A 22,598-nucleotide genomic window follows, 5' to 3' on the forward strand; every position below is an offset into this window, starting at 1 on the left:
TTAGAAGAATGAGCCCTGTGTTCCCTAGTGCAGAGAGGAATTAAGGAACAGACTTAAACGAACTAACTCAGGAGGCTGTAGCTAGTCCCAACAACAAATGAAGACTGATTTTCCTTAATCTTATTTTTGCAGCATCTTATGCTATGCATCATCCTGACGGTAAGAGAAAAGCTTTGGGTTACAATCCTGCTTAACCCCCTTGCAGGTCTCAGCTGCACTATGAGGCAAAACTCCTAGAGCAAACTCAGTAACAGACAGAAACCTCACAGATAAATGGTGAAGGAATAAAATGGCATAGATGCAATGGGGTTGGGAAGAGGTTCAGAGAGGCGCTGAGCAGGGTATTGTCACAGACAGATGGTGAAGCAGGCTCCCCTAGTTCTGGCACAGACTGAATTATGTATAAATACGCCAAAGGAAACATACCTGAACATGCAGGAGTCGTCCTTACTTGCGGACAGCTGTAGTCTAGAAATGAGTAAAAAGGTGGGAGTTAGAAGACCTGAGTTCCATCTCCAGCTCTGCCACAGTGTAACCGTGCAAACCTAAGTGCCTCTTCCCCAAAGGTATAACAATGCCTAACCAGCTTTAAAAAGCAACTTGTGATCGCTGACTAAATGCAAAATATTGTCTCCCATGTTAGCAGCAGCAGAGGCTGGTAAACAGGAGGAAGGATAGATGGAAGCAAGTGTCAGCTTGTTTTTAAAGTAGGTCAATACTGCAAAGTGAATTTTGAGTCTTTTTTACCTAAAAAAGCCTGATCAGTATGGTGAAGTGTGACTATTCCCTGAAATTCTCATTTGAAGGAGAAAGGAAGGGGGCAGAGGCAGAGAATCAGCCAACGGCAACGAAGGAGGAGGAACAGCAACCCATACCACCCCCTGATGGAGGATGGGGATGGATGATAGTGCTTCACTTCTTTCTGGTAAGTAGAGAACTCCCAAGGGTCCCACAAGGTTAAGACCTGGAGGAAAGAGATGCTTTCACCGGTTGTGTTCTCACACAATGCTTTTTAGACAACAAAACCAGCATATGATGCACACAGGGTTGATTCTAACATGCTCATGGCAGAGATTAACATTACCAAGGAGGGCAGGAGTCCTACTTTAATGAGTCTAGCACACTGGTCTGTAACTTTACAGGTAAAGATTATGCTCAGTGAAATGTGTAACTAGTTCTGAGAAAGGATTGATCTCTGTCCTTCATTAAAAAGCAGTTGGACTTGGTACTCTTTGCTTGTGAGAGTTTCCTTCCCCTCCCCCCAAGTCTCCAGAGATACGCATTGTCGCAGTAGAGATCATACAGCTTTCCTATTACTTCTGGTTAGCTTGATAACCATAGAGGAACCCAACTCTGGTCTCCTTCATGAGGCTCTGTGGGGAAAAAAGCTGCAGATTCTCAGCTAGTGTAAATGCAGTTGCACCAATTTAGAGCAGCTGAGAATCTGGCAGGGCTGGCATTTACCTGAGCAGTTTTTTAACCAGGTAAAATCATGGTTTTTACCAACTAGTTAGTCCCAGTTCAAAGTATTTTCTATTTTAAAAAACTGTTTCATTAATGTACACCACATTGCTTAACCTTAGTTACATATTCAAAGTGTGGTTCCATAAGGCAGAAGATTCAGAGATTAATTTAGGTTGTTGTACAAATACAAGTTAAAACTGCAGTATACATAATACTAAACATCAGAATATCTGTATACATTTTGCTCTGGTATTTTCTCATGGAACTTATAGATGTCATGACTTATTTTCATATTATGTAACCAATATATTTAGCAATTTGATAAGTTTTTTTTGTAATCTATATATTTCAGTAATTTTCATGAGTAGTCTAATAAGAACTTAATTTTTCCCAGTTTAAACTGGTATTTACCAGTGCTCTGTCCTAAACTAGTTTTTCCCAGGAAATTGCCAACCCTGGAATCTGGCCCACAGTCTGTATACAAGAATTAATTGCTAAGCCGCTGCAAAATGACAACGCATTTACCAGCAATTTGTACGTTAACATCAAGTAGTACATAGTTATCATTGCTATAAGCGCATTTTGACCATGGATGTCAAAGCACTTAACAAGCTTGTTTAGCTAAGCCTCCAAGGTAGGGAGTCTTATATTACCCATATTTCAGAATGTCACAGCTCAAAACAGTAACACTATGAATAGGAGCCAGGCATCCTCACTCAAGTGTGTTCAGTATATTATACTACCTGCTTATTTACCAGTCAGCTATTGGAAAAAGAAAATTAGGCAGCATGGCAGCTTCTGACTGGGAAATCTTTCCAATGCTCATACCAAAAAGCCAATCAGTTCTGATCTGTCAATGACTATTGAGATTTCCAAGAATTCAAACACTCCGGTACTACTTGTTAAATGACTGACAATAAGTGTTTAGTTATTTCAAGATTTTTTTCAGTCTCTAGTTTTTATAAGAACTAGTTACAGAAATATGCCAAACAGTTCAAAGGAATCTGAATTTTTAAACATCTCAAGTGCAATGCCATTCTGGTCGGTTGGAAAAATGCCCATACTGTGTAGGCTTTGCTCCAGTTAGAATGTGGGCACCACTGAGACCTAGTCACTGAATGTGTCTCTCACAATCCTACCAGACAAATGTCCCCATTTCTGCCACTAAGCAATGCTACTAGATGGCTTAGAAAGCAGCAACACACTGTCCCATCCCAATATCACATCTACTTGCAGTAATGGGTGGAGTGTGTGTATATATGTGGAGGAAAGGGGATTTTTTCCTGACTCTAGCTTGTCATCAGCTTTTCTCCCAATACATGAAGATTCATCACAGTCCTGAGGAACAGGGAGAGGATATAGTGGCCAGAAATCTATTTCCAACTATGTGCAGCATTTCACTTCCATCTTCTTTGGATTTAGGTAAATGTGCTTGTGATGGGAATGCTGAAAACCTTTGGAATTTTCTTTGTGGTCTTTCAAGAAGAGGTGGGAGGCTCTTCAGAACAAATCAGTTGGATCGGCTCCATCATGTCCTCTCTCCGCTTCTCAGCAGGTCAGTAGGGATACGTAAGGTTCAGAAAGTAGCAGAGACAGGTCTACAGTCTTTGAATTTTAAGTCCATTTGATCGCATTAAATAGCTGACATGAAATGACCTGCCAAACTCCTAGTGTCTACATGACAAACTAGTGCAATTGGCACATTTTTTGGCACTCCTAGAGAGTCCAAAAATTATTTGGGCCTGGACGCTGAACAACCCTCCAGGGCTAGAGGGTAATCACTCCAAAGCAGAGTTCAATAGCACTAAAAAAAAAGCTATCACTGGTACTATCATACCTGTTCTTTGAAGACTTCTGTCCAAAGGGCTGTGACCCTTGGCTGACTAATGGGGAAGCTTTCTTGTCTACACCAGCACTCTAGGGGAGCTGAACTGGTGGTGGTAGCACAGGTAAATCTTTAAAGAAGAGGGTTTGCATAAACCTTTGACAAGTCACTGTGCTTCTCTGTACAGGATTGGCTATGCTAGATCAAGTAAAGCAGTCTCTCCCACCACTAAATAATCCACCAATTTAACTGAGCAATGTTGTCTAAAGGGAGCAGGTTAAGGAACTCCTTCCTGACCATCTCCAAACAGGAGATTTGATTACCTTTCTCTCCACTATCCTACTTCATAGAGCATAACGTAAGCGCTCCTTGTAGCTCTGATGGAATTCTCAGAGCAGGGTAAGAGAATATCAAGAATGCTATTCTAGATGCTATTGTACCTTGAGCTCTGTGTGTGTGTGTGTGTGTGTGTTTTCCTCTAAATCTTCCAACTGCTTACCTCACTACTGACTTATCTTCCAGGTCCACTGGTCACTATAGCCTGTGGGAAGCTGGGGGACCAGCTGACTTCCATCATTGGGGCAGGCCTAGTTAGCAGTGGTTGTCTGATCAGCACACAGGCCACTAGTATCTCCTTCCTGTGTGTGTCTATGGGACTTCTATTGGGTGAGTGTAACCTCCTACAGCTCACAAGTTTCGCTCTGGCTGCCTTTTTGCCACTTTCCTGAGTGTTTGATCAAAGTGTTTACAACAGTGCACCCGCAGATCCAGATAACCATTAAGCCATGTGGCTGCTTGATTATCCTATTTATATTAGTGTATCACCCAAAGGCTGCAAAAAGAAGAGAGTTTCTTCCCTGCAGGTTTTACATTCAGGAAGGCCTAATGGAAGTTTTGACTTACTAGAGCCACTGTGTGAATTTCAATTTTTTGTAAACTCACTATGCATAGTAAAACCTGGCTTTTTAAATCCCTCATTGAAAAGGAACAATATGCAGCTGTAAAGAAGCCAGTTTCTAAATACCATGGGTAAAATCCTGATCCCCTGGACTTCACTAGGGCCAGTATTTTACCCCGTGCACCTTGGGGAGCCATGCCATTGCACTTTACCAGATTTCCCAGAAAGCACCATTGCCAGCCGCCAATCCCTGCTACTCTGCATTGTTTCTAAACATGCACAGGTTGGGCATTTCCTTGTGTGCATCACATGCACTCTCCTGCCACATCTAGCAAGGGCTCTCTTGTCTTCACAATACAGCTGTTAGTTGAGGTGACTCATTGAGGGTAGGTCTTGAACTAGAAGCTCTGCTCCTCACTTGCATGAGATGGAATTTTTACTCCACACAAGTCACTGCTTGGGCACTGACAATCTTTCTTCTTCTGTTTCAGGGCTGGGCTTTGCTTGCTTGTATCAAGCAGCTGCTGTGATGACTGCCAGGTACTTTAAAAAGCGACTGGCTCTATCCAATGCAGTTGCTCGCTCAGGAATGGGACTTACATTTATACTAGCACCTTTCACTCAACTTCTGATAGATTTTTATGGTTGGCAAGGTAAAGTGGTTTTACTTTTTCCACATTTCACCATCAGCACCTAGAAGGGATTGTTATTTTAAAGATTGGGGTTGGTTTTTGGCATCTTCTTCTGATAGAGGGGCTAAGCTACTTTGACATATCAGGAACGGCAACTCTGGTCATCTCTGGGATTAATTCTTTACGATATCCTTCTTCCAAAATGTAATCAGTCACTGAAGTTATATTGATGTTAACCAGTGACTATAAATTCCTCTCTCTCACTTGCTAAACTTTCACACTTTCTTGCAATGTTGTATTTTCACCACTCATCATGGAGTCTGCCAAATGAGACAGGAACTGAATTTTTAAGAATACAAGTAAAGGAGGAAAAAACCTTGAAACATATTTAGTTCTTTCCTTCCCCTTGTTTTAATTCATTAGGCAGGGCAATGAGACTGAGAGTAGCTATGTTTCTTATGAGTTTATCTGCTTCCCAGCTAGAGTCTCTGTTTGACATTTCACAAGCAGGAAGGTGACTTCACCTCGGGAAGAAGCCAAACAGAAGGATTGATGCAAGACAAATACTGTTTTTCTTGCAGCAAATCATTCCGTGTGTTCAGTATGAAAAAAGAGCCAATTCTAAACAATGTTTGTGTACTGATCAAACCATTATGGTGGGAAAAAACACACTTATCTTCCTTCCCTCTCTCTTCTCTCAGGTACCCTACTGATCTTTGGAGGGATCATGTTAAACCTTGTGCCTTCTAGTATGTTACTGCGACCTCTTAACATCAAGAATCTCCAAGCCTTTTCGGGTAGAAATGTAGACAGTGGATCATTAACACAAAGTAAACATCCAGCAACTCTTACAAGCCACCTAGATGAAATCAGTACCACAGAAATACAGTTTAATACTAGACTGGATTCTCCTATGCAAGATTCCACTGTCACAAACAGGCTCCAGTCAGCTGGAACATTAGGATCACTAGTTCCAGTGAACTCTGCTGGTTTGGAAGGGTCTGAGAGAGAAACCTCCAACTGCTATGCTCCTGCTGGAGACAGTGACAGGGACTGCAGCTATAACAACCTTCCACTGCAAAAGGAATGGAATTTCCACTCACGGCCAGTTCCCTGCAGGCAGCCTCTTCTTGATTTCTCACTGCTGAAAGATCCCTTCTTCTGTATTTTTGCCTGGTCATTTTTGTTCAGCCAACTGGCCTACTTCATTCCCACCTTTCACCTGGCAGCAAGAGCCAAAACCTTGGGCATAGACAGCATGGATGCCTCTTACCTCATTTCAGTGGCTGGTAGGCAAGAGTCTTCTAACCTTATTTTAAAAAGGTATTTATATTTACACAGTGATACAAGTAGGAAAGAAATGTAATAACCCCTGAAATCAAAAAACAGTGTAGCAGTCAGCCAATCCTAAAAGGGAATTGTTGCTCAGTGCTCAAGAGGAAGGCAAACACATAATATGTCCTGGGAGTAAATTCCTTTCTGCCCCTACATCTGGATTATACCCATAATTGCAGAGAGTTAATTTTTAATACTCAAATAGTGGCAGCAGTCTTTTGACCCCAAGTAAGATGCCTTCAGGCAGAGAAAGAGAATGTCAAGAGTCAATTACCCTCTAGTTGTTTAGCCCAAACCTTACTCTTTCATTTTAAGTTAAGCTACCAACACTCCTTTTTCAAGTCTTTATATAACCCCTTTTAGGTACTTACACACTCCATGAATAATTGCCTGTTGAGGAGCTTGGGGGCATTGGTGGCTAATGGGGAAAAGGATATACCACATCTGAGGGTAGAAGCCAAACTCAAACAGCTTAATGGGACCAAACTGAGGAACATGGCTAATCTCCAGCTAAGAATATTAGAGGAACTGGCACATGAAATTGCACCCCAATAAGGATTTTTAATGAATCTTTAAATGTGAGGGGGTCATACCCTATGACTGCAGAATTGCAAATATAGGCCCATTAGTTCGGCTTCAACTGTATGTAAGGTCTTAGAACAAATATTTTGAAAGAGAGAGTAGTTAAGGCCAAAGGTAAACGGTAACTGAGAAGTTATACATGATTTTACAAAAAGTTAAGCATGCAAGACCAAGCTGCGCTCTTTCTTTAGATCTACTATATTTCCTTGGTCTAGAAAATTTGGTATCTTAATCTACTTGGATTTCAGTAAGGCATTTGCTGCAGTTCCACTTGGGAAATTAGTTAAATTAGAGAAGAGGAGGATTAATATGAGAATCAAAAGGTGGGTAAGGAACAGCTCAAAGGGGAGACTACAACAGGTCATGGTGGAGGGAGGTTACTAGTGGAGTTCCTCAAGGATTGGTCTTGGCACACCACTTATTTAACATTTTCATTTGTGATCTTGGCAAAAAAAAGTAGGTGTGCACTAATAAAATTTGCAGATAACAAAGTTGGAAATATTGCTGAGGTGAAGGACCCCCAGAATATCCTACCTTGAAAACTGGAGTAATAGAAATGGGATGACATTTAATAGTGCAGAATGCAAGGTCATGCATCTATGGACTAAGAATTTTTGATGTAAGCTGGGGACATAGCAGTTCGAAGCAACAGGGGAGAGAGACCTGCATGTACTAGTCAGGATGATTATGAACCACCAGTGTGATAGACTAATACAATACTAGGATATATCAGTTGAGAGAACACTTTCCTGTTTCTACTGCAATTATTATAGAAGGCACTAGTGAGACCATCTAGAGTACAATTCTGGTCTCCCTTGTTTAAAAAGATGAATTCTAACACGAACAGGTACAGAGAAGGGGTACTAGAATGAGACTTTAGACTAACAAAACAAGCCAAAGAATGAAGGGACAAATGATTGCTCCCTATAAATAGCGGGATAAACAGCAGGGAGGAAGAGGAGTTAAGGACCTATGTTGGTACAAGAACAAAATGGACAAACTGTGACCATCATTAAGTTTAGGCTTGAAATTAGACAAAGGTTTAACCATCAGAGAAGTGAAGATCTCAAACAGCCTTCCAAGGGGAATAGTGGAGGAAAGAAACCTAACCATTTGTAAGACTTGAGTTTGATAAGTTTATGGAGGGGATGGTAGGATAAGACTGCCTACAATGGGACATCCATGACTGCTATTAGCAAATGTCTCCAACTACATGAGATGGGAAACTATAAACAGGGAAGGCTCTGAATTACTATGAAGAATTCTTTCCCAAATGTGGCAGGTAGGTCTTGCCCAGATGCTCAGGGTCTGATTGTCATATTTGGGGTCAGGAAGGTATTTTCCCCAAGGTTGGACTGGCAGAGAGCCTAAGGGGTTTTTAACCTTCCTCTGCCTTGTGCGGCTCAGATCACTTGCTGGTTTGAATTAGAGTAGATGCTGGATTCTCTGTAACTTGAAGTCTTTAAATCAAGATTTGAGGACTTCAGTACCTCAGCCAGAGGCTATGGGCCAGGTTCTGTGGCTTGCAATGTGCAGGAGATCAGACTAGCAGGTCATGATGGTCCATTCTGGCCTTAAAGTCTGAGCCTAAATCAAGTTAAGAGCACAACTCTTCTCTCCCCCCCCCCCTTTTTTTTTTTTTTTTTTTGCAGTGAAGACAACACCTTAGGGTGCTACCTTTATCTTCTCTCCTAACCCTCCCAGCCACTTTGTGCACAATGGCTTCTGTTGTGAAACACTTTGCATTTATGTAACAGTTGGAGAGATCAGAATGGCACACTACAAACAATGAATTTTACAGGCCAGCCTACTTTAAATACAGCTGTTGTGCATGAAGCCTGTCCACCTCAACAATCAAACCTTTCTAGTTTCAAAACATGCAAGTAACGTTACATTAAGGAAGTAGCTCCACTCTATCATTAAAGAGCCCTTTATTGTACAAAGAAAGTTTACCTAAAGTGAAATCAACATCCTTGGAATGTTATTTAGGGGATATTTGGGCTAAAGAGGCAACTGATCTAGATTAAGAACACAATGGTTAATTTGCAGATGACATTGGCAGGAATAGAGGTAATAAGTTGTTTGTGCTCAAACCACTTTCTAGACAATAGGATATTCAGTGGTAATCAGCACTTTCCTGAACTTGAGACTAGTTCATATAACATACCCATAAAGTAATGTATATTTTATTAAAAGTGGCCCTGCACTTTTAAAAATGTTAAATTTGTGCCCTTTTTTGCTTCTTCATGACGGATTAAGGTGGGGTTTGGTTTTGTTTGATCAGGAATGCCAAGTTTGGTCTTCTCTGATTTTGCTGGATGTCTTTGTGCATGTGTCATTTACTGTAACTGTCTCACCCCTTAATTTAATTTTTAAAAGAGCATCCTCTCTCAACTCCAGATGCCTGCTGGATGCTTACCAAGCACCTAAATGGAAAAAAACCACACATTTTAGAACAATCTAAGAATCCCATCCTCATCTCTTGTGATGTCGTATCCTAAATGTAAAATACAAGCAGAATTTTCTTGACAAACATTTCAAGCAAATGTTTTTGTACATTATGAAGAATCAAGAAGAGCACAAAACCACTACTGAACAATTTCTAAAAGATTTGGCTAGAGCCTTCACAATAATTTTCCGTTTCTCTCTAGGGATTATAGAGACAGTCAGCCAATTGCTTTCTGGCTGGATCGCTGATCAGAACTGGATCAAGAAGTATCATTACCATAAGACTTACCTTATTCTGTGTGGCATCACTAACCTGCTGGGTCCTCTTGCCACATCCTTCCCATTACTTATGGTCTACACAGTAAGCTTTGCCATTTTCTGTGGAGGATACCTGGCTCTGCTGCTCCCTGTGCTGGTGAGTAAAGGATCTCATCAAGAGGTAATACAGTAATGCTTTGCACTTCCAATTGAATATCTCAAACACCTGAAATCCTGTGGCCTGATTTTCAAGAGTATTGAGCATCCACAGCTGTCATAGATTTCACCCTGAGGGTCCTGTGCTCAGAACTCTCAATATCAAACCACTGGGAACCTTGTTAGTTTACTGGTTTTAGGATTACAGTGTCATTTGCAGGCCAGACACAGCAGAGGTACAGTATTGGGAGTGCCCTCACAACCTATTTCCAGTGACCTAACTCAACCACTTTGCTTCCAAGTCCTGTCTCTCAGTGTCATTGTTCCAGCTTAGGTATTAGTCTCTATTGGACAGAGTGTATGATGAGAACACTAAACTTCATTCATTTGTAACCTAAATCAATATTGGTAAGGTGAAGGGCTCTGAATGCCTATGACAAGTTAAGGGAAACTGCAGTATAACATTGCACAAGCAAGATTTGTATAGATATATAGCTACATGAAAATGCAGCAGCATCTCCAAAGAGAGAGAGTTTAAAATATCTTCAAAGATGTAAAGATTACTAATTTCAAATGTTTGTACAGCCCAGGGCTAGAAATGCATCAAGCATCCTAGCGATGTCAGTACTGATCTCAATCTTGGGTTTAATTCTGCATGGACAAACTCTTTTCAAACTATAACCGAAAGACTCCCCAGAGAAACATTTTTCATTCTAATGTGTCTGTACATTATATAAAGTAATAATAATTCTGGTTCCATGAACAGGTAGATTTTGTAGGTGTCCCCAGACTCCACAGTTCTTTAGGATTTGCCTCATTCTTTGCTGGGATAGCAGCCATCGCTGGACCTCCTATAGCAGGTAACATATAAGCAATATTTTCCCTCTATCCTCTTGATAGAATATTCTTAGTTCTTCTCTAGCATCAAAGTACTTACTAGGAAACATTTGAGAGTCAAGATGAAAGGTAGTTGACTTTTTTTCTTCAAAAGAAAACTAATTTCTAACAAAAACTAACATGCAAGTGAATGAGTTAATGGTGGTAAACCACAGAGCATTTTCTTTAGCTCTGACCCTCCCTTTAGGGGGAAGGAAGAGGAAAGAATTGTATGCATCTAAAGAAGAGTCAAAAAAATTATGACTTTACCAGACTCAAGTTGTTATTTCAGTTTGATGCTGAAGGGATCTGAAGAGGTGATAACATGGTCCCGGCAGCATGAGGGATAGGTGCTATATTTGTAGTGCTTTGCATAGAGCAGTTGTCATCTCCTGACTTGACTAAGGATTCAAAATCTCCACTGCTAAACAGCTTACGTAGGCTCAAATGTAAGTGGGAGCCTTCCCCCTCCCCTCCCAAAAAATACCATCTTATTCTATATATAGTGTGTGGCACATTTTGGGGGCTATATTAATATAAATATTCAGAGTCAGATATTTCTTTATCCACTTAGATTGAGAAGAAATTTGCATGCTGTTTCATGCACCTCTGCCCAAGGCAAAGCCTGTCCTTCACTGAACCTTTCACCTTACCTTCATACTTGGACGTGTGGTCAGCATCTTCAGCTATTCCCAGGGTAGCATTTTACAGTGTATGAATAAAGCTGCCAGGTCAAATACCAGTGGGTGAATGGCATTCGGTCACTCATCTATCTTGTAAATAGACCAGGAGTGTAGAATAAAAAATGCCAAACCAAATTTTGCATTTACAGTTTCTTGTATGCATCCCCACCCAATGATCTGCTGCGTCTCACCTGGTCACATACTTCGTTCCATGTCTGCCCCAAGTACCTTATGTAGTGAATTACTTCACTTTCTGCATTTTCTTTTGTCTATGCATCATATATGCTAATGTGGCTATTGCACTTTCACCTGCTTGTAACATCTTCATTAACTGGTGATGTCTCCTTTATTTCTAACAACTGAATTATTTTTAATAAAACACTAATCATTAATAGTTTATGTGGGGGGTAGGGAGGGGTGCGTGAGGAGCATGCAGGCTATACGTATTAATCTGGCAGCTCCTGGCAGTCCAAGTCCACCAATACAGCTGAGATGGGAAAGGACAAGCAACAGGAGGGAGAGGCAACCAGGAAGAGGAATGAAGCAATCTAATTTTTCCAGCCCCCTCAATTGTGTGTGCCAGTTTGTCCCATGAAGGGGAAGGGGATCAAGCACATGATTGTATGTTCAGGCTGCAATCCTATGATCCAAGATGAACTCTGCAATTTTTCCCTCAGATCAAGCCACTTAAGTGTGAAAGCTGCATATGCTAGAAAATATTAACTCTCCAAGATTGCAGAAGCATTTGTTCCTTGTACTTCACCTTGAAAGTTAATTCTGGTGAAAATGAAAGAGACTTGTTACTGCTATTAAAGATGGTTCTAGGGTTTCTCTTCCTTTGACTGTGATTAAATGAACTATTCTTAACTTATCTACAGTACTGAAGTCAAGGCTCATTTAAAAAATATTTCCATAAACTCAAAACATCTAGTACTCTTAGTATAATATACACTATACATAACACCAGTAAGAGGTGAAGGATGCATATTCGGCACAACAAAACAAAAAAATTATCAAAACATGCATACTAGAAAAAGAGCTACTTACCTGAAAGATTCATTTCCCCGATTCTTACTTCTAGGTCCAAAGTCAAAGCAGTGGTTGAACACCCAGAGCTAAAAAGTTTGAAGCTTCACCAGCAAGTAGGAACCACTTACCTGCTCATCATACAAGGGACACCTGTTTAAGCTGTGAATACTTCTGACATTCTAGAAACGAAATTAAAGATAACAGGAGAACAAATCAGGCTGATTCTTAGAGGCACAAAGAAGCATAGGAAGTGAACCATGTTAAGCTTCACAGGAACAATACCAGGGGTTCTCAAATTGGGGGTCAGGACCCCTCAGGGTGTTGCGAGGTTATTACATGGGGGGTCACGAGCTGTCAGCCTCCACCCCAAACCCTGCTTTGCCTCCAGCATTTATAATGGTGTTAAATATATTAAAAAGTGTCTTTAATTTATAAGGGGGGGTCACAGTCAGAGGCTTGCTATGTGAAAGGGGTCACCAGTACAAAAGTTTGAGAACCACTGAACAATACAAACCAACTACCATGCTTTTAACAAAACAGTTACAATTCAAAGCAAAAAGGCAATCTGCAGGAAAAAAAGTACAGCAGGCACCTCCAGCTCCATTAGTGGCGATAAAAGGAATGATAGCTATACTTAAACATATAGCTTAGGCATATGCTGTGAGGGGTTAGAGTGTTTAGTTATGGAACAAGGATTTATCAGCACTACTTACGTTTAGAGACATGCTGCTTTTCTGGATTTCCACAGGAAACTTTGCATCCCCTTTAGTTTCTCTCCAATTCACTGACTAATCCTTCTGTAACACTGAGTGGTTAGCTGCAATCTGCTTTCTCCGGCCAGTAAGCAAAAAAAGAAACCATTAAGACATCTCTCTATGATCAAAGTCTTTCAGATGCATGTGCTTCACAATATACTGTAATGCCAGCTGATAATAGGTGGTAGGCAGACACCACATACTGATGAATTTGAAAACAGCTGAGTTGAAGGGAAAACGTGAATTTGTGTTCTCTTTCCTTTATGTTAAGTAGGTATTTTTCAGTTTTTCTGTAAGCTCTACACATAATGGGTTTAAAAACTGAAGCTCATGTCACTTCATTCTGGACATCTTAATCCTGTGATTACAGAGCTTAAGTAACCCACCCATCTAAAACATAGCAAACTTTTCTACAATACGAAGTCACCACATCCTATGAAATAAAGCATTTACCTCATCCCACTAGATTACCGATAACTTGTCATTTAAAACCTACAAGTTCAGGAAGGGCCTAAACAATATCCCTGAGAAAATGAGACAAGACATCACCGTAGTGAAGTGATATGATGCAGGGAATTGAAATATCCCAACTAGTTAACTTGAGTTCAGAGCAGCAGTTAGTGAGATGCAACTACTGGCTCATGAACTCCTATTAGCCTTCATCCTCTTAACATGGCCATTAAAAACCTTAATTAAACTTACAAATATTGATTTTTTTCCTCTTCACATTTTCCTATTTTTATTCACATCTAAATTTGAAAAATTACTTGTTTTTCCATTACTGTTAAGGCTCTCCCCACACAGACAGAACCCCTGATTAAAATAGCCATGTGGCTAAGGAAAAGGAGGGGCTGTTACATATTTCTTCCTGATTGGAGACTAGTTTTAGAACCTCTGATATACTGGGCCATATCCTGAACTGGGGTAACACCACTGGTTTCCATAGATCTGTGTACATTTACACTAGCTGAGAATCTGGCTTATTGAGTCTTCATCTTGTCTCGGTACTGTTGACAACATGCCTTATATAGCCAAGTGTCTGTCTACACTGCAATCAGAGGTGTGACTGCAGCACATGCAGACGTACCCAAGCTAGCTTTCATTTAGATAGCTTGAACAGTGGCAACACAGGGATGTCATGGTATTTACCAGAGGTGGCTTTTACCAAGTAAAATCATGTTGTTGTTTTTTACCACTCATGGGGAAAAAAACTAGTTAGTCCCATTTTAAAGTATTCTCTATTTTAAAAACTCTTCCATTAATACACACTGCATTCTGCTTAGTTTTAGTTACATATTCAAATTATGGTTCCATAAGGCAGTAGATTCAGAGTAGGTATAATACTAATATACGTAATCTAATACTGAACATTGGAATGTCTGTATACATTATGGTTCAGTATTTTCTCAATGAAGTTATGAGTCATAACTCATATCAGTTTTCAGTATTATTAAACCCTGGAAGGTTACTATGTGGGAAAGTCCAGCAGCTTTAATAACCAAACCCTCATCCATTGCAGGTTGGCTGTATGACTACACTCGGACATATGCCTGCTCCTTTTTCTTTGCTGGAACCTGTTATCTCATCGCACCCATTTCCTTCTTCTTTGAGCCTTCGGCCCATAAATGGAAGCTACGGAAAGAAGAGGAGTTGAACAAAGTGACCACTTAGCGGAGAGGCTCTGCTGCAGTTGAAAGAAAAGAAGAAGCCTGACTTCAGTATATGATCAGAAGGTGATAATTAGGACAGACTTTTCACTAATTAATAAAAGATGGCAGAAAAATGAAAACTGACATTTGTCACAACAAAGACTCAAATGAGCTTATTGTCCATAAATGTTACTTCATGAGCGAGTGGTGTTTAAGATCAAGATGAGCCCAGCAAGATATGCATTTTGGCTAACAAGACCCTTTGTTCCTAAAATATCCTCAGTTTGACATGAAGTCTAGTCATCTCTTAAAACAACTTCACTGCTTCTGTTCTTCCCCCAGTGTATATGATCTCATATGTTTAACATGATTAGTAAGAGTCTTTGTGTTAGGCAATTCATTTCTGCTTTTCTAACTTGCTTAGCCAGTGTCCTTAGCCCAGAGGTAGGCAAACTATGGCCCGTGGGCCACATCCGGCCCACGGGACCGATCTCCTCCGCCCCTGAGCTCCTGGCCCAGGAGGCTAGCCCCCGACCCCTCCCATGCTGTTCCCAATCCCCCGCAGCCTCAGCTCATTGCGCCACCGGCGCAATGCTCTGGGCGGCGGCGGTGCGAGCTCCTGGGGCAGCGCAGCTGCAGAGTCTGGCCTGACCCGGTGCTCTGTGCTGCGCGGTGTGTGGCTGGCTCCAGCCGGGCGGCATGGCTGCCTGTCCTGGTGCAGCCGTGCTGCCAGGACAGGACAGTGCTCCGGCAGTGTGGTAAGGGGGCAGGGATGGGGGTTAGATAGAGGGCAGGGGAGTTCGGGGGATAGTCAGAGGCTGGGGGTGTGGATAGGGGTCGGGGCGGGGGAGAACAGCGTGGTTGAATGGGGGCAGAGATTCCGGGGGGGGGGGCAGTCAGGAAGGAGAGGAGGGGTTGGATGGGGGCGGCTGGGGGCAGTCAGGGGACAGGGAGAAGGGGTGGTTGGATGGGGCAGGGGTCCCAGGGGCCGTCAGGGGCAAGAAGCGGGGGGGTCGGATAGGGGCTGAGCCACGCCTGCCTGTTTGGGGAGGCACAGCCTCCCCTAACCGGCCCTCCATACAATTTCTGAAACCCAATGCGGCCCTCAGGCCAAAAAGTTTGCCCGCCCCGCCTTAGCTTGAAGGGCAATCTAAACCCAGTCAACCCAAACATATGGAGTTAAAAACTGATTCACCTTTCAACATAAAGCAGATAAGGCCCTCAAAAGTGCTAAAACAGAGGATCTTGTTAAAAATATCTGGAATAATGATCCGGGGAAGAGAGTGCTCTAAAGAGGATTAAATTTAAAACTTCAGAGAAACAGAGGGAGTCCACAAAAACCTGTTTTTCTGCATCAAGGAAACATTGTGACTGCTAAAAGTTCTCCTGACCATTGGCATGGTGCATCTTTGTTATAACACACAGGATGCTGGAACCAAAAGTAATTTAATTAAAGAAGGCACTAAGATATGATAAAGTTAAATTCAATCCTCTGTTCATACAATATAACAAATTGTTATTTGATGTGCTGGGTATATTTTCATTAAAAATTTAGCAGCACAGCTGAAATTCTTGAGTTGGAAAAAAAACCTTTAGAAAAGGAATGGACTAGAAAGGAGACCTTTCTGATATAGAGAATGGGGAAACCAGCAACTCTCACTTCTAGCCCCACAAGTTACCATACTCCCATATAACGCAAGAGGGAAGGTATATTGGGTCAGATGGTCTTTTCCTGTTATTCGTATAAAACTGCCCTGAGGCCCAACCCAGACTGTACTAGACACTGGGCAAATGACTTAAGATAATTTCTGGTCCAAAGATTTTACTATCTAAACAGAGAAAAAAAATGGGTAGAAGGTAGAGAGGTGAACACATTTGCGCAAGGTTACACAGAAGGTAAGCAGCAAGCTACAAACAGAACCCAGGTCTCTGGGCTACCCATTCAGGTGCACTGTGTACCAGGCCACACTGCCTAATATGTCATACAATAGCAGGTTTAAAAGGACTGTAAAGCAGATATCAACAGCTCCTCCAATCTCCTCCCCATCCCTCCAAGTGACTGGGGCATGTACACACTACATTCAGCTGTCAGAGCCAAGGCAAAAAACTTTAGTTTAACCTTACCTGGTTGGGCCTACGTATTAAATGAGTCTCCAGACAGTCGGAAAGGATCAAGAGGTGTGTGCACATTGCAGGGAATATACAATATATTCCTACTTTCTCCTAAAGGTGGGACCTCTGAATATTCCCTAGAAAGGCAAAAAACTCTAGATATCTGTGCATGTGCTCTAAGGGGGGAGTGAGGTGGGGGATTTCTCCCTAACTCATGGCAATCAGTGCAGTTCTTTCCACACGATCAAGAGTCACTATAGTTAAACATCTAATTCCATTTATGCCCCCAAATGTCGTTAGTATCCAATATGCCCCTTAAATATTTGGGCATATTGTATTACTGTTCTCACTTAGCCTCCGTTCTGTGTGTTTATCTAGACACTTCACACCAGTTTGAAGGTAGCAGCACGAGAATGTTTAAAGCGATCTCTGAAGGGCAAGATCTAATACAGCAGCTTTAGCTTTCTTCACACTACAGTGACTTCAGGCTTTGCAATATCTATCACCAGCTATTTGAAAACTTAATTGATCTGGAATCTGCAGTGTTTTTAAAGGAAAGCTATTTTGGTTAATGGCACAATCCACTTTCTACCATTAAAAGAATTTTTCATTACAGAAACATTTCTTTAACATGTAATTTCAAGCATGAAAGCAAGTGGTGTATATTTAACAAAAAACTACCAAACATTACAAGTTTATTAAGAATCTGAGACATTGCTGAAGGCAAGAAGATTCACTTAAGGATAATGGGCCAAATTCAGCCCTCATCTAACTCCACTGATTTCAAAAAATTCTGTGCCTGCTTATACCAGGGAAAAATTTGGCTTTAAATCTGCAATATTTGTCAAGTATAAATGATATTAAGGTGCCTGGTTTTTCGAAGATTCAGAGCACTCACAGCTTCGAATAATTTCAATGGAAACTGCAGGCAATGAACACCTCTGGTAGTCAGTCCATTAATCTCTAACCGTAGCATCAAATGTTACCCTATGATTTGGTTGTGTGAATTAACTCTTAAATCCATGACACAAGAAAGATGTACTGGACAGGGATTTCTAGGGGGTCCTCTTTCAACTCAATATGGTTCTATAACAACATGTTAAAGGCAAGGAAATTCTCTTAAAGATAGTGGGTCAAATTCAGCTCTCAACTAACTCCACTGATTTCAAAGAAACTGTGCATGCTGGAAGAGAAAACCCCAATGACTTAAATATGCTTCAAAATCTTTTTTAAAAGACAAGAGCAGGTATTTTGTGGGTTACTCTTAGGTTATATGTCTACACTAGCAGCACTTTGATGGTATAACTATACTGGCAGATTATACCAGCAAAGCTCTCCTAGCGAGGATGCAGTTTATAACAGCAGAACTGCCCTTTTGCTATTATAGCTTATTCCAGCCCCCTTGAGGAAAATAATCTCTACCAGCAAGAATTCAGTTTGCCGGTATAACTGTGTTTACACCAGGGGCTTTTGCCAGCACAGCTATGCTGGTCACAAATCACTCCTCATCTAATCCCTGACCAGCACAGCTATGCCATCAAGATTTTGTTGTGTAGACCTGACCTCAGATTAACATTTTGGGACAGATGCTTTTGTCTCAATTATCAAAGTGCCTGAGATTCTGTATGTCTAGAAAACTGCACGTTAGTCTAGTCAGAAATGAGTTAAAACAGAGCTAACTGTTTTGGACAGGGCTGAAGACTTTTTAAACACCTACTAATCTGAGGACCAAGCACACTAGCCTGGATGAAGAACACCTAGACTGCCATATACCTTGATCTTCGCTATGGGAAGTGAGGTCCTCGCTAGATGCTCCCTTCTTAGACCTCACTCCTGCTGCCAGGCGAGACTAGTGTGGCAGCTGTGTAACAGTATTCACTAATGCAGGATCGGGTTCCCAGGTTCTCTATCTTGCTTTTCACTTTTAAGTGGTCATTACGCTGCACCTGCACTGTGTATGATCAAACAAATATCAATAGGCCACTGAACACCTTTCAGGGAGTAACTGCTTCCATTAACAATGGTTGAATCAATGACAAAGGCTCTATCTCCTCATTATCTTGAACCATGCAGTTCATTTCTTCCTCTGCCAAGCCTACCCGTTACACATTCTTAGGCTCCCCTTAGATACTTTCACAAGGAAGAGCGAAATACAATTCGTATAACCAATGAGACTTAAAGGAGTTGATTCATATTGTTGTTCCTATACTTGAGAATCTGTCTAAGAGCAGCTTCTGGGAGATGGTGAAGTGAAAGACTAAAGGATAAATACAACATCGTAAGGTACGACCAGACTCAGAATGGCAACAAGACTCACTGGGGTTATAAATCATTCCTTCAGCCTGGATATTCAAAGGTGCCTAAAGGAAGTAAGCACTCAACTCAATTAATTTCAATGAAAGTAGCATTCCCTGAGTTCCCTTAGCCTTCATTGAAAAGCCTCGTTCTATTAGATACAAACTCCTTCTCAAAAAACGGTCCAAAGGGGAAGGTCTTTAGTTGGTATTTTTCATCAGCACAAGATTTAGAAAGAGAATGATCAAAGTGTGAACTCAGGATTTGTCCAATGAAATAGTCACAGTATTATTGTCCTGAATAAGAATTACTGCTGGGTTTTGGGCTACTCAAATGTGTCATAAATCATTAAAATAGATCCCAGGCAATTTAACCATTGTATGATATAACCCATTTTGCAAGTTACAGTAAAAAAAAAAAAAAAACAGGAGTACTTGTGGCACCTTAGAGACTAACAAATTTATTTCAGCATAAGCTTTTGTGGGCTACAGCTCACTTCTTCAGATGCATAGAGTGGAACATACAGACAGAAGATATTTATACATACAGAGAACATGAAAAGGTGGAAGTACGCATACCAATTGTAAGAGGCCAATCAATTGAGATGAGCTATCAGTAGCAGCAGAAGAAAACACTTTGAAGAGATAATCGAGATGACCCATAGGTGTAAGGAGAACTTAACATGGGGGGGGGGGGGAAATTCAATTAGTGTAATGACCCAACCATTCCCAGTCTCTGTTTAGACCGAAGTTAATTGTGTCTAATTTGCATATTAATTCGAGTTCAGCAGTCTCTCTTTGGAGTCTGTTTTTGAAGTTTTTTTGTTGCAAAACTGACACCTTCAAGTCTGTCACTGAGTGATTAGAGAGGTTGAAGTGTTCTCCCATTGGTTTTTGAATGTTATGATTCCTGATGTCAGATTTGTGTCCATTTATTCTTTCGCGTAGAGACTGTCCAGTTTGGCCAATGTACATGATGGCATATATCACGTTGGTAGATGTGCAGGTGAACATGATACAGTTCTGCGGTGACCTAGAATCCTACTTTCGCCGTCTCCGACTCAAAGAATACTTCTAACACACCTCTGAATAACATACTAACCCACAGAATCCTTCCTACCAACACTCCAAAAAGAAGGATTCTGCATGGACTCCTCCTGAAGGTTGAAACAACAGACTGGACTTCTACATAGATTGCTTCCGTCAACGTGCACGGGCTGAAATTGTGGAAAAGCAGCATCACTTGCCCCATAACCTAAGCTGTGCTGAACACAACACCATCAACAGCCTCAGGAACAACTCTGACATCATAATCAAAAAGGCTGACAAAGGAAGTGCTGTCATCATCATGAATAAGTTGGAATATGAACAAGAGGCTGCTAGGCAGCTCTTTAACTCCACATTCTACAGGCCATTATCCTCTGATCCCACTGATGATTACCAAAAGAAACGACACCATCTGCTCAAGAAACTCCCGGAGAAAGCACAGGAACAGATCTGTACAGACACATGCCTAGAACCCCGACCAGGTGTATTCTATTTGCTACCCAAGATCCATAAACCTGGAAACCCTGGAAGCCCCATCATCTCAAGCATTGGCACCTTAACAGCAGGATTGTCTGGCTATGTGGACTCTCTCCTCAGGCCCTACGCTACCAGCGCTCCCAGCTATCTTTGAGACACCACTGACTTCCTGAGGAAACTACAATCCATCGGTGATCTTCCAGAAAACACCATCCTGTCCACTATGGATGTAGAATCCCTCTACACCAACATTCCACACAAAGATGGACTACAAGCCATCAGGAATAGCATCCCCGATACCATCACGGCAAACCTGGTGACTGAACTTTTTGACTTTGTCCTCACCCACAACTATTTCACATTTGGGGACAATATATACCTTCAAGTCAGCGGCACTGCTATGGGTACCCGCATGGCCCCACAGTATGCCAACATCTTTATGGCTGACTTAGAACAACGCTTCCTTAGCTCTCGTTCCCTAACGCCCCTACTCTGATTGTACTACATTGATGATATCTTCATCATCTGAACCCATGGAAAAGAAGCCCTCGATGAATTCCATCATGATTTTAACAATTTCCATCCCACTATCAACCTCAGCCTAGACCAATCCACACAAGAGGTCCATTTCCTAGACACTACTGTGCTAATAAGCGATGGTCACATAACCACCACCCTATACCGGAAACCCACTGACCGCTATACTTACCTACATGCCTCCAGCTTCCATCCAGGACACACCACACGATCCATTGTCTACAGCCAAGCTCCAAGATACAACCGCATTTGCTCCAATCCCTCAGACAGAGATAAACACCTACAAGATCTCTATCAAGCATTCTTAAAACTACAATAGCCACCTGCTGAAGTGAAAAAACAGATTGACAGAGCCAGAAGAGTACCCAGAAGCCACCTACTACAGGACAGGCCCAACAAAGAAAATAACAGAAGGCCACTAGCCGTCACCTTCAGCCCCCAACTAAAACCTCTCCAGCGCATCATCAAAGATCTACAACCTATCCTGAAAGATGATCCCTCACTCTCTCAGATCTTGGGAGACAGACCAGTCCTCGCTTACAGACAGCCTCCCAACCTTAAGCAAATACTCACCAGCAACCGCACACCATACAACAAAAACACTAACCCAGGAACCCATCCTTGCAACAAAGCCCGATGCCAGCTCTGTCCACATATCTATTCAAGTGACACCATCAGAGGACCTAACCACGTCAGCCACACCATCAGGGGCCCGTTCACCTGCACATCTACCAACGTGATATATGCCATCATGTGCCAGCAATGCCCCTCTGTCATGTACATTGGCCAAACTGGACAGTCTCTATGCAAAAGAATAAATGGACACAAATCTGACATCAGGAATCATAACATTCAAAAACCAGTGGGAGAACACTTCAACCTCTCTAATCACTCAGTGACAGACTTGAAGGTGTCAGTTTTGCAACAAAAAAACTTCAAAAACAGACTCCAAAGAGAGACTGCTGAACTCGAATTAATATGCAAATTAGACACAATTAACTTCGGCCTAAACAGAGACTGGGAATGGTTGGGTCATTACACTAATTGAATTTTTTTTCCCCCCCATGTTAAGTTCTCCTCACACCTTCTATGGGTCATCTCGATTATCACTTCGAAGCTTTTTCTTCTGCTGCTACTGATAGCTCATCTCAATTGATTGGCCTCTTACAATTGATATGCGTACTTCCACCTTTTCATGTTCTCTGTATGTATAAATATCTTCTGTCTGTGTGTTCCACTCTATGCATCTGAAGAAGTGAGCTGTAGCCCACAAAAGCTTATGCTGAAATAAATTTGTTAGTCTCTAAGGTGCCACAAGTACTCCTGTTTTTTTTGCGGATACAGACTAACACGGCTGCTACTTTGTAACCAGTAAAAAAAAAAAAAAAAAAAAAAAAAGTCCTTGTCATTAAGTCTGATGGGCCATTTTAGTGTGAAAGAAAATGTTGTGCTCAGGAAGAATTCCTGTTAGACAGCTCTAGATGCTATTGACATCTCTACCCAGTGATCAGGCCGAGATACTGTGAGTTCCCTTACACCTC

The 22,598-nt window shown here is 41.6% G+C and overlaps 1 protein-coding gene across 1 annotated transcript; it reads left to right on the forward strand.

Annotated features, from left to right (window-relative positions):
• Window positions 1–14,719, forward strand: SLC16A4 (solute carrier family 16 member 4). The gene is made up of 9 exons (XM_065404042.1): window positions 1–159; window positions 807–925; window positions 2,887–3,019; window positions 3,812–3,955; window positions 4,679–4,840; window positions 5,521–6,108; window positions 9,388–9,599; window positions 10,365–10,458; window positions 14,461–14,719. The coding sequence occupies exons 1-9, from the start codon at window positions 144–146 to the stop codon at window positions 14,610–14,612; spliced, it is 1,620 nt and encodes a 539-aa protein (XP_065260114.1). The 5' UTR covers window positions 1–143; the 3' UTR covers window positions 14,613–14,719.
• Window positions 14,720–22,598: the final 7,879 nt, after the last annotated feature.

The sequence above is a fragment of the Emys orbicularis genome, chromosome 4, assembly GCF_028017835.1.
Source record: "Emys orbicularis isolate rEmyOrb1 chromosome 4, rEmyOrb1.hap1, whole genome shotgun sequence".
Lineage (NCBI taxonomy): Eukaryota > Metazoa > Chordata > Testudines > Emydidae > Emys > Emys orbicularis.

Bases quoted from the DNA above. Each gene is read 5' to 3' on its own strand.
- SLC16A4 (XM_065404042.1), top strand. The intron at 3,020-3,811 runs GTCAGTAGGGAT...CTTATCTTCCAG, and splicing joins CTCTCTCCGCTTCTCAGCAG to GTCCACTGGTCACTATAGCC. The intron at 3,956-4,678 runs GTGAGTGTAACC...CTTCTGTTTCAG, and splicing joins GTCTATGGGACTTCTATTGG to GGCTGGGCTTTGCTTGCTTG.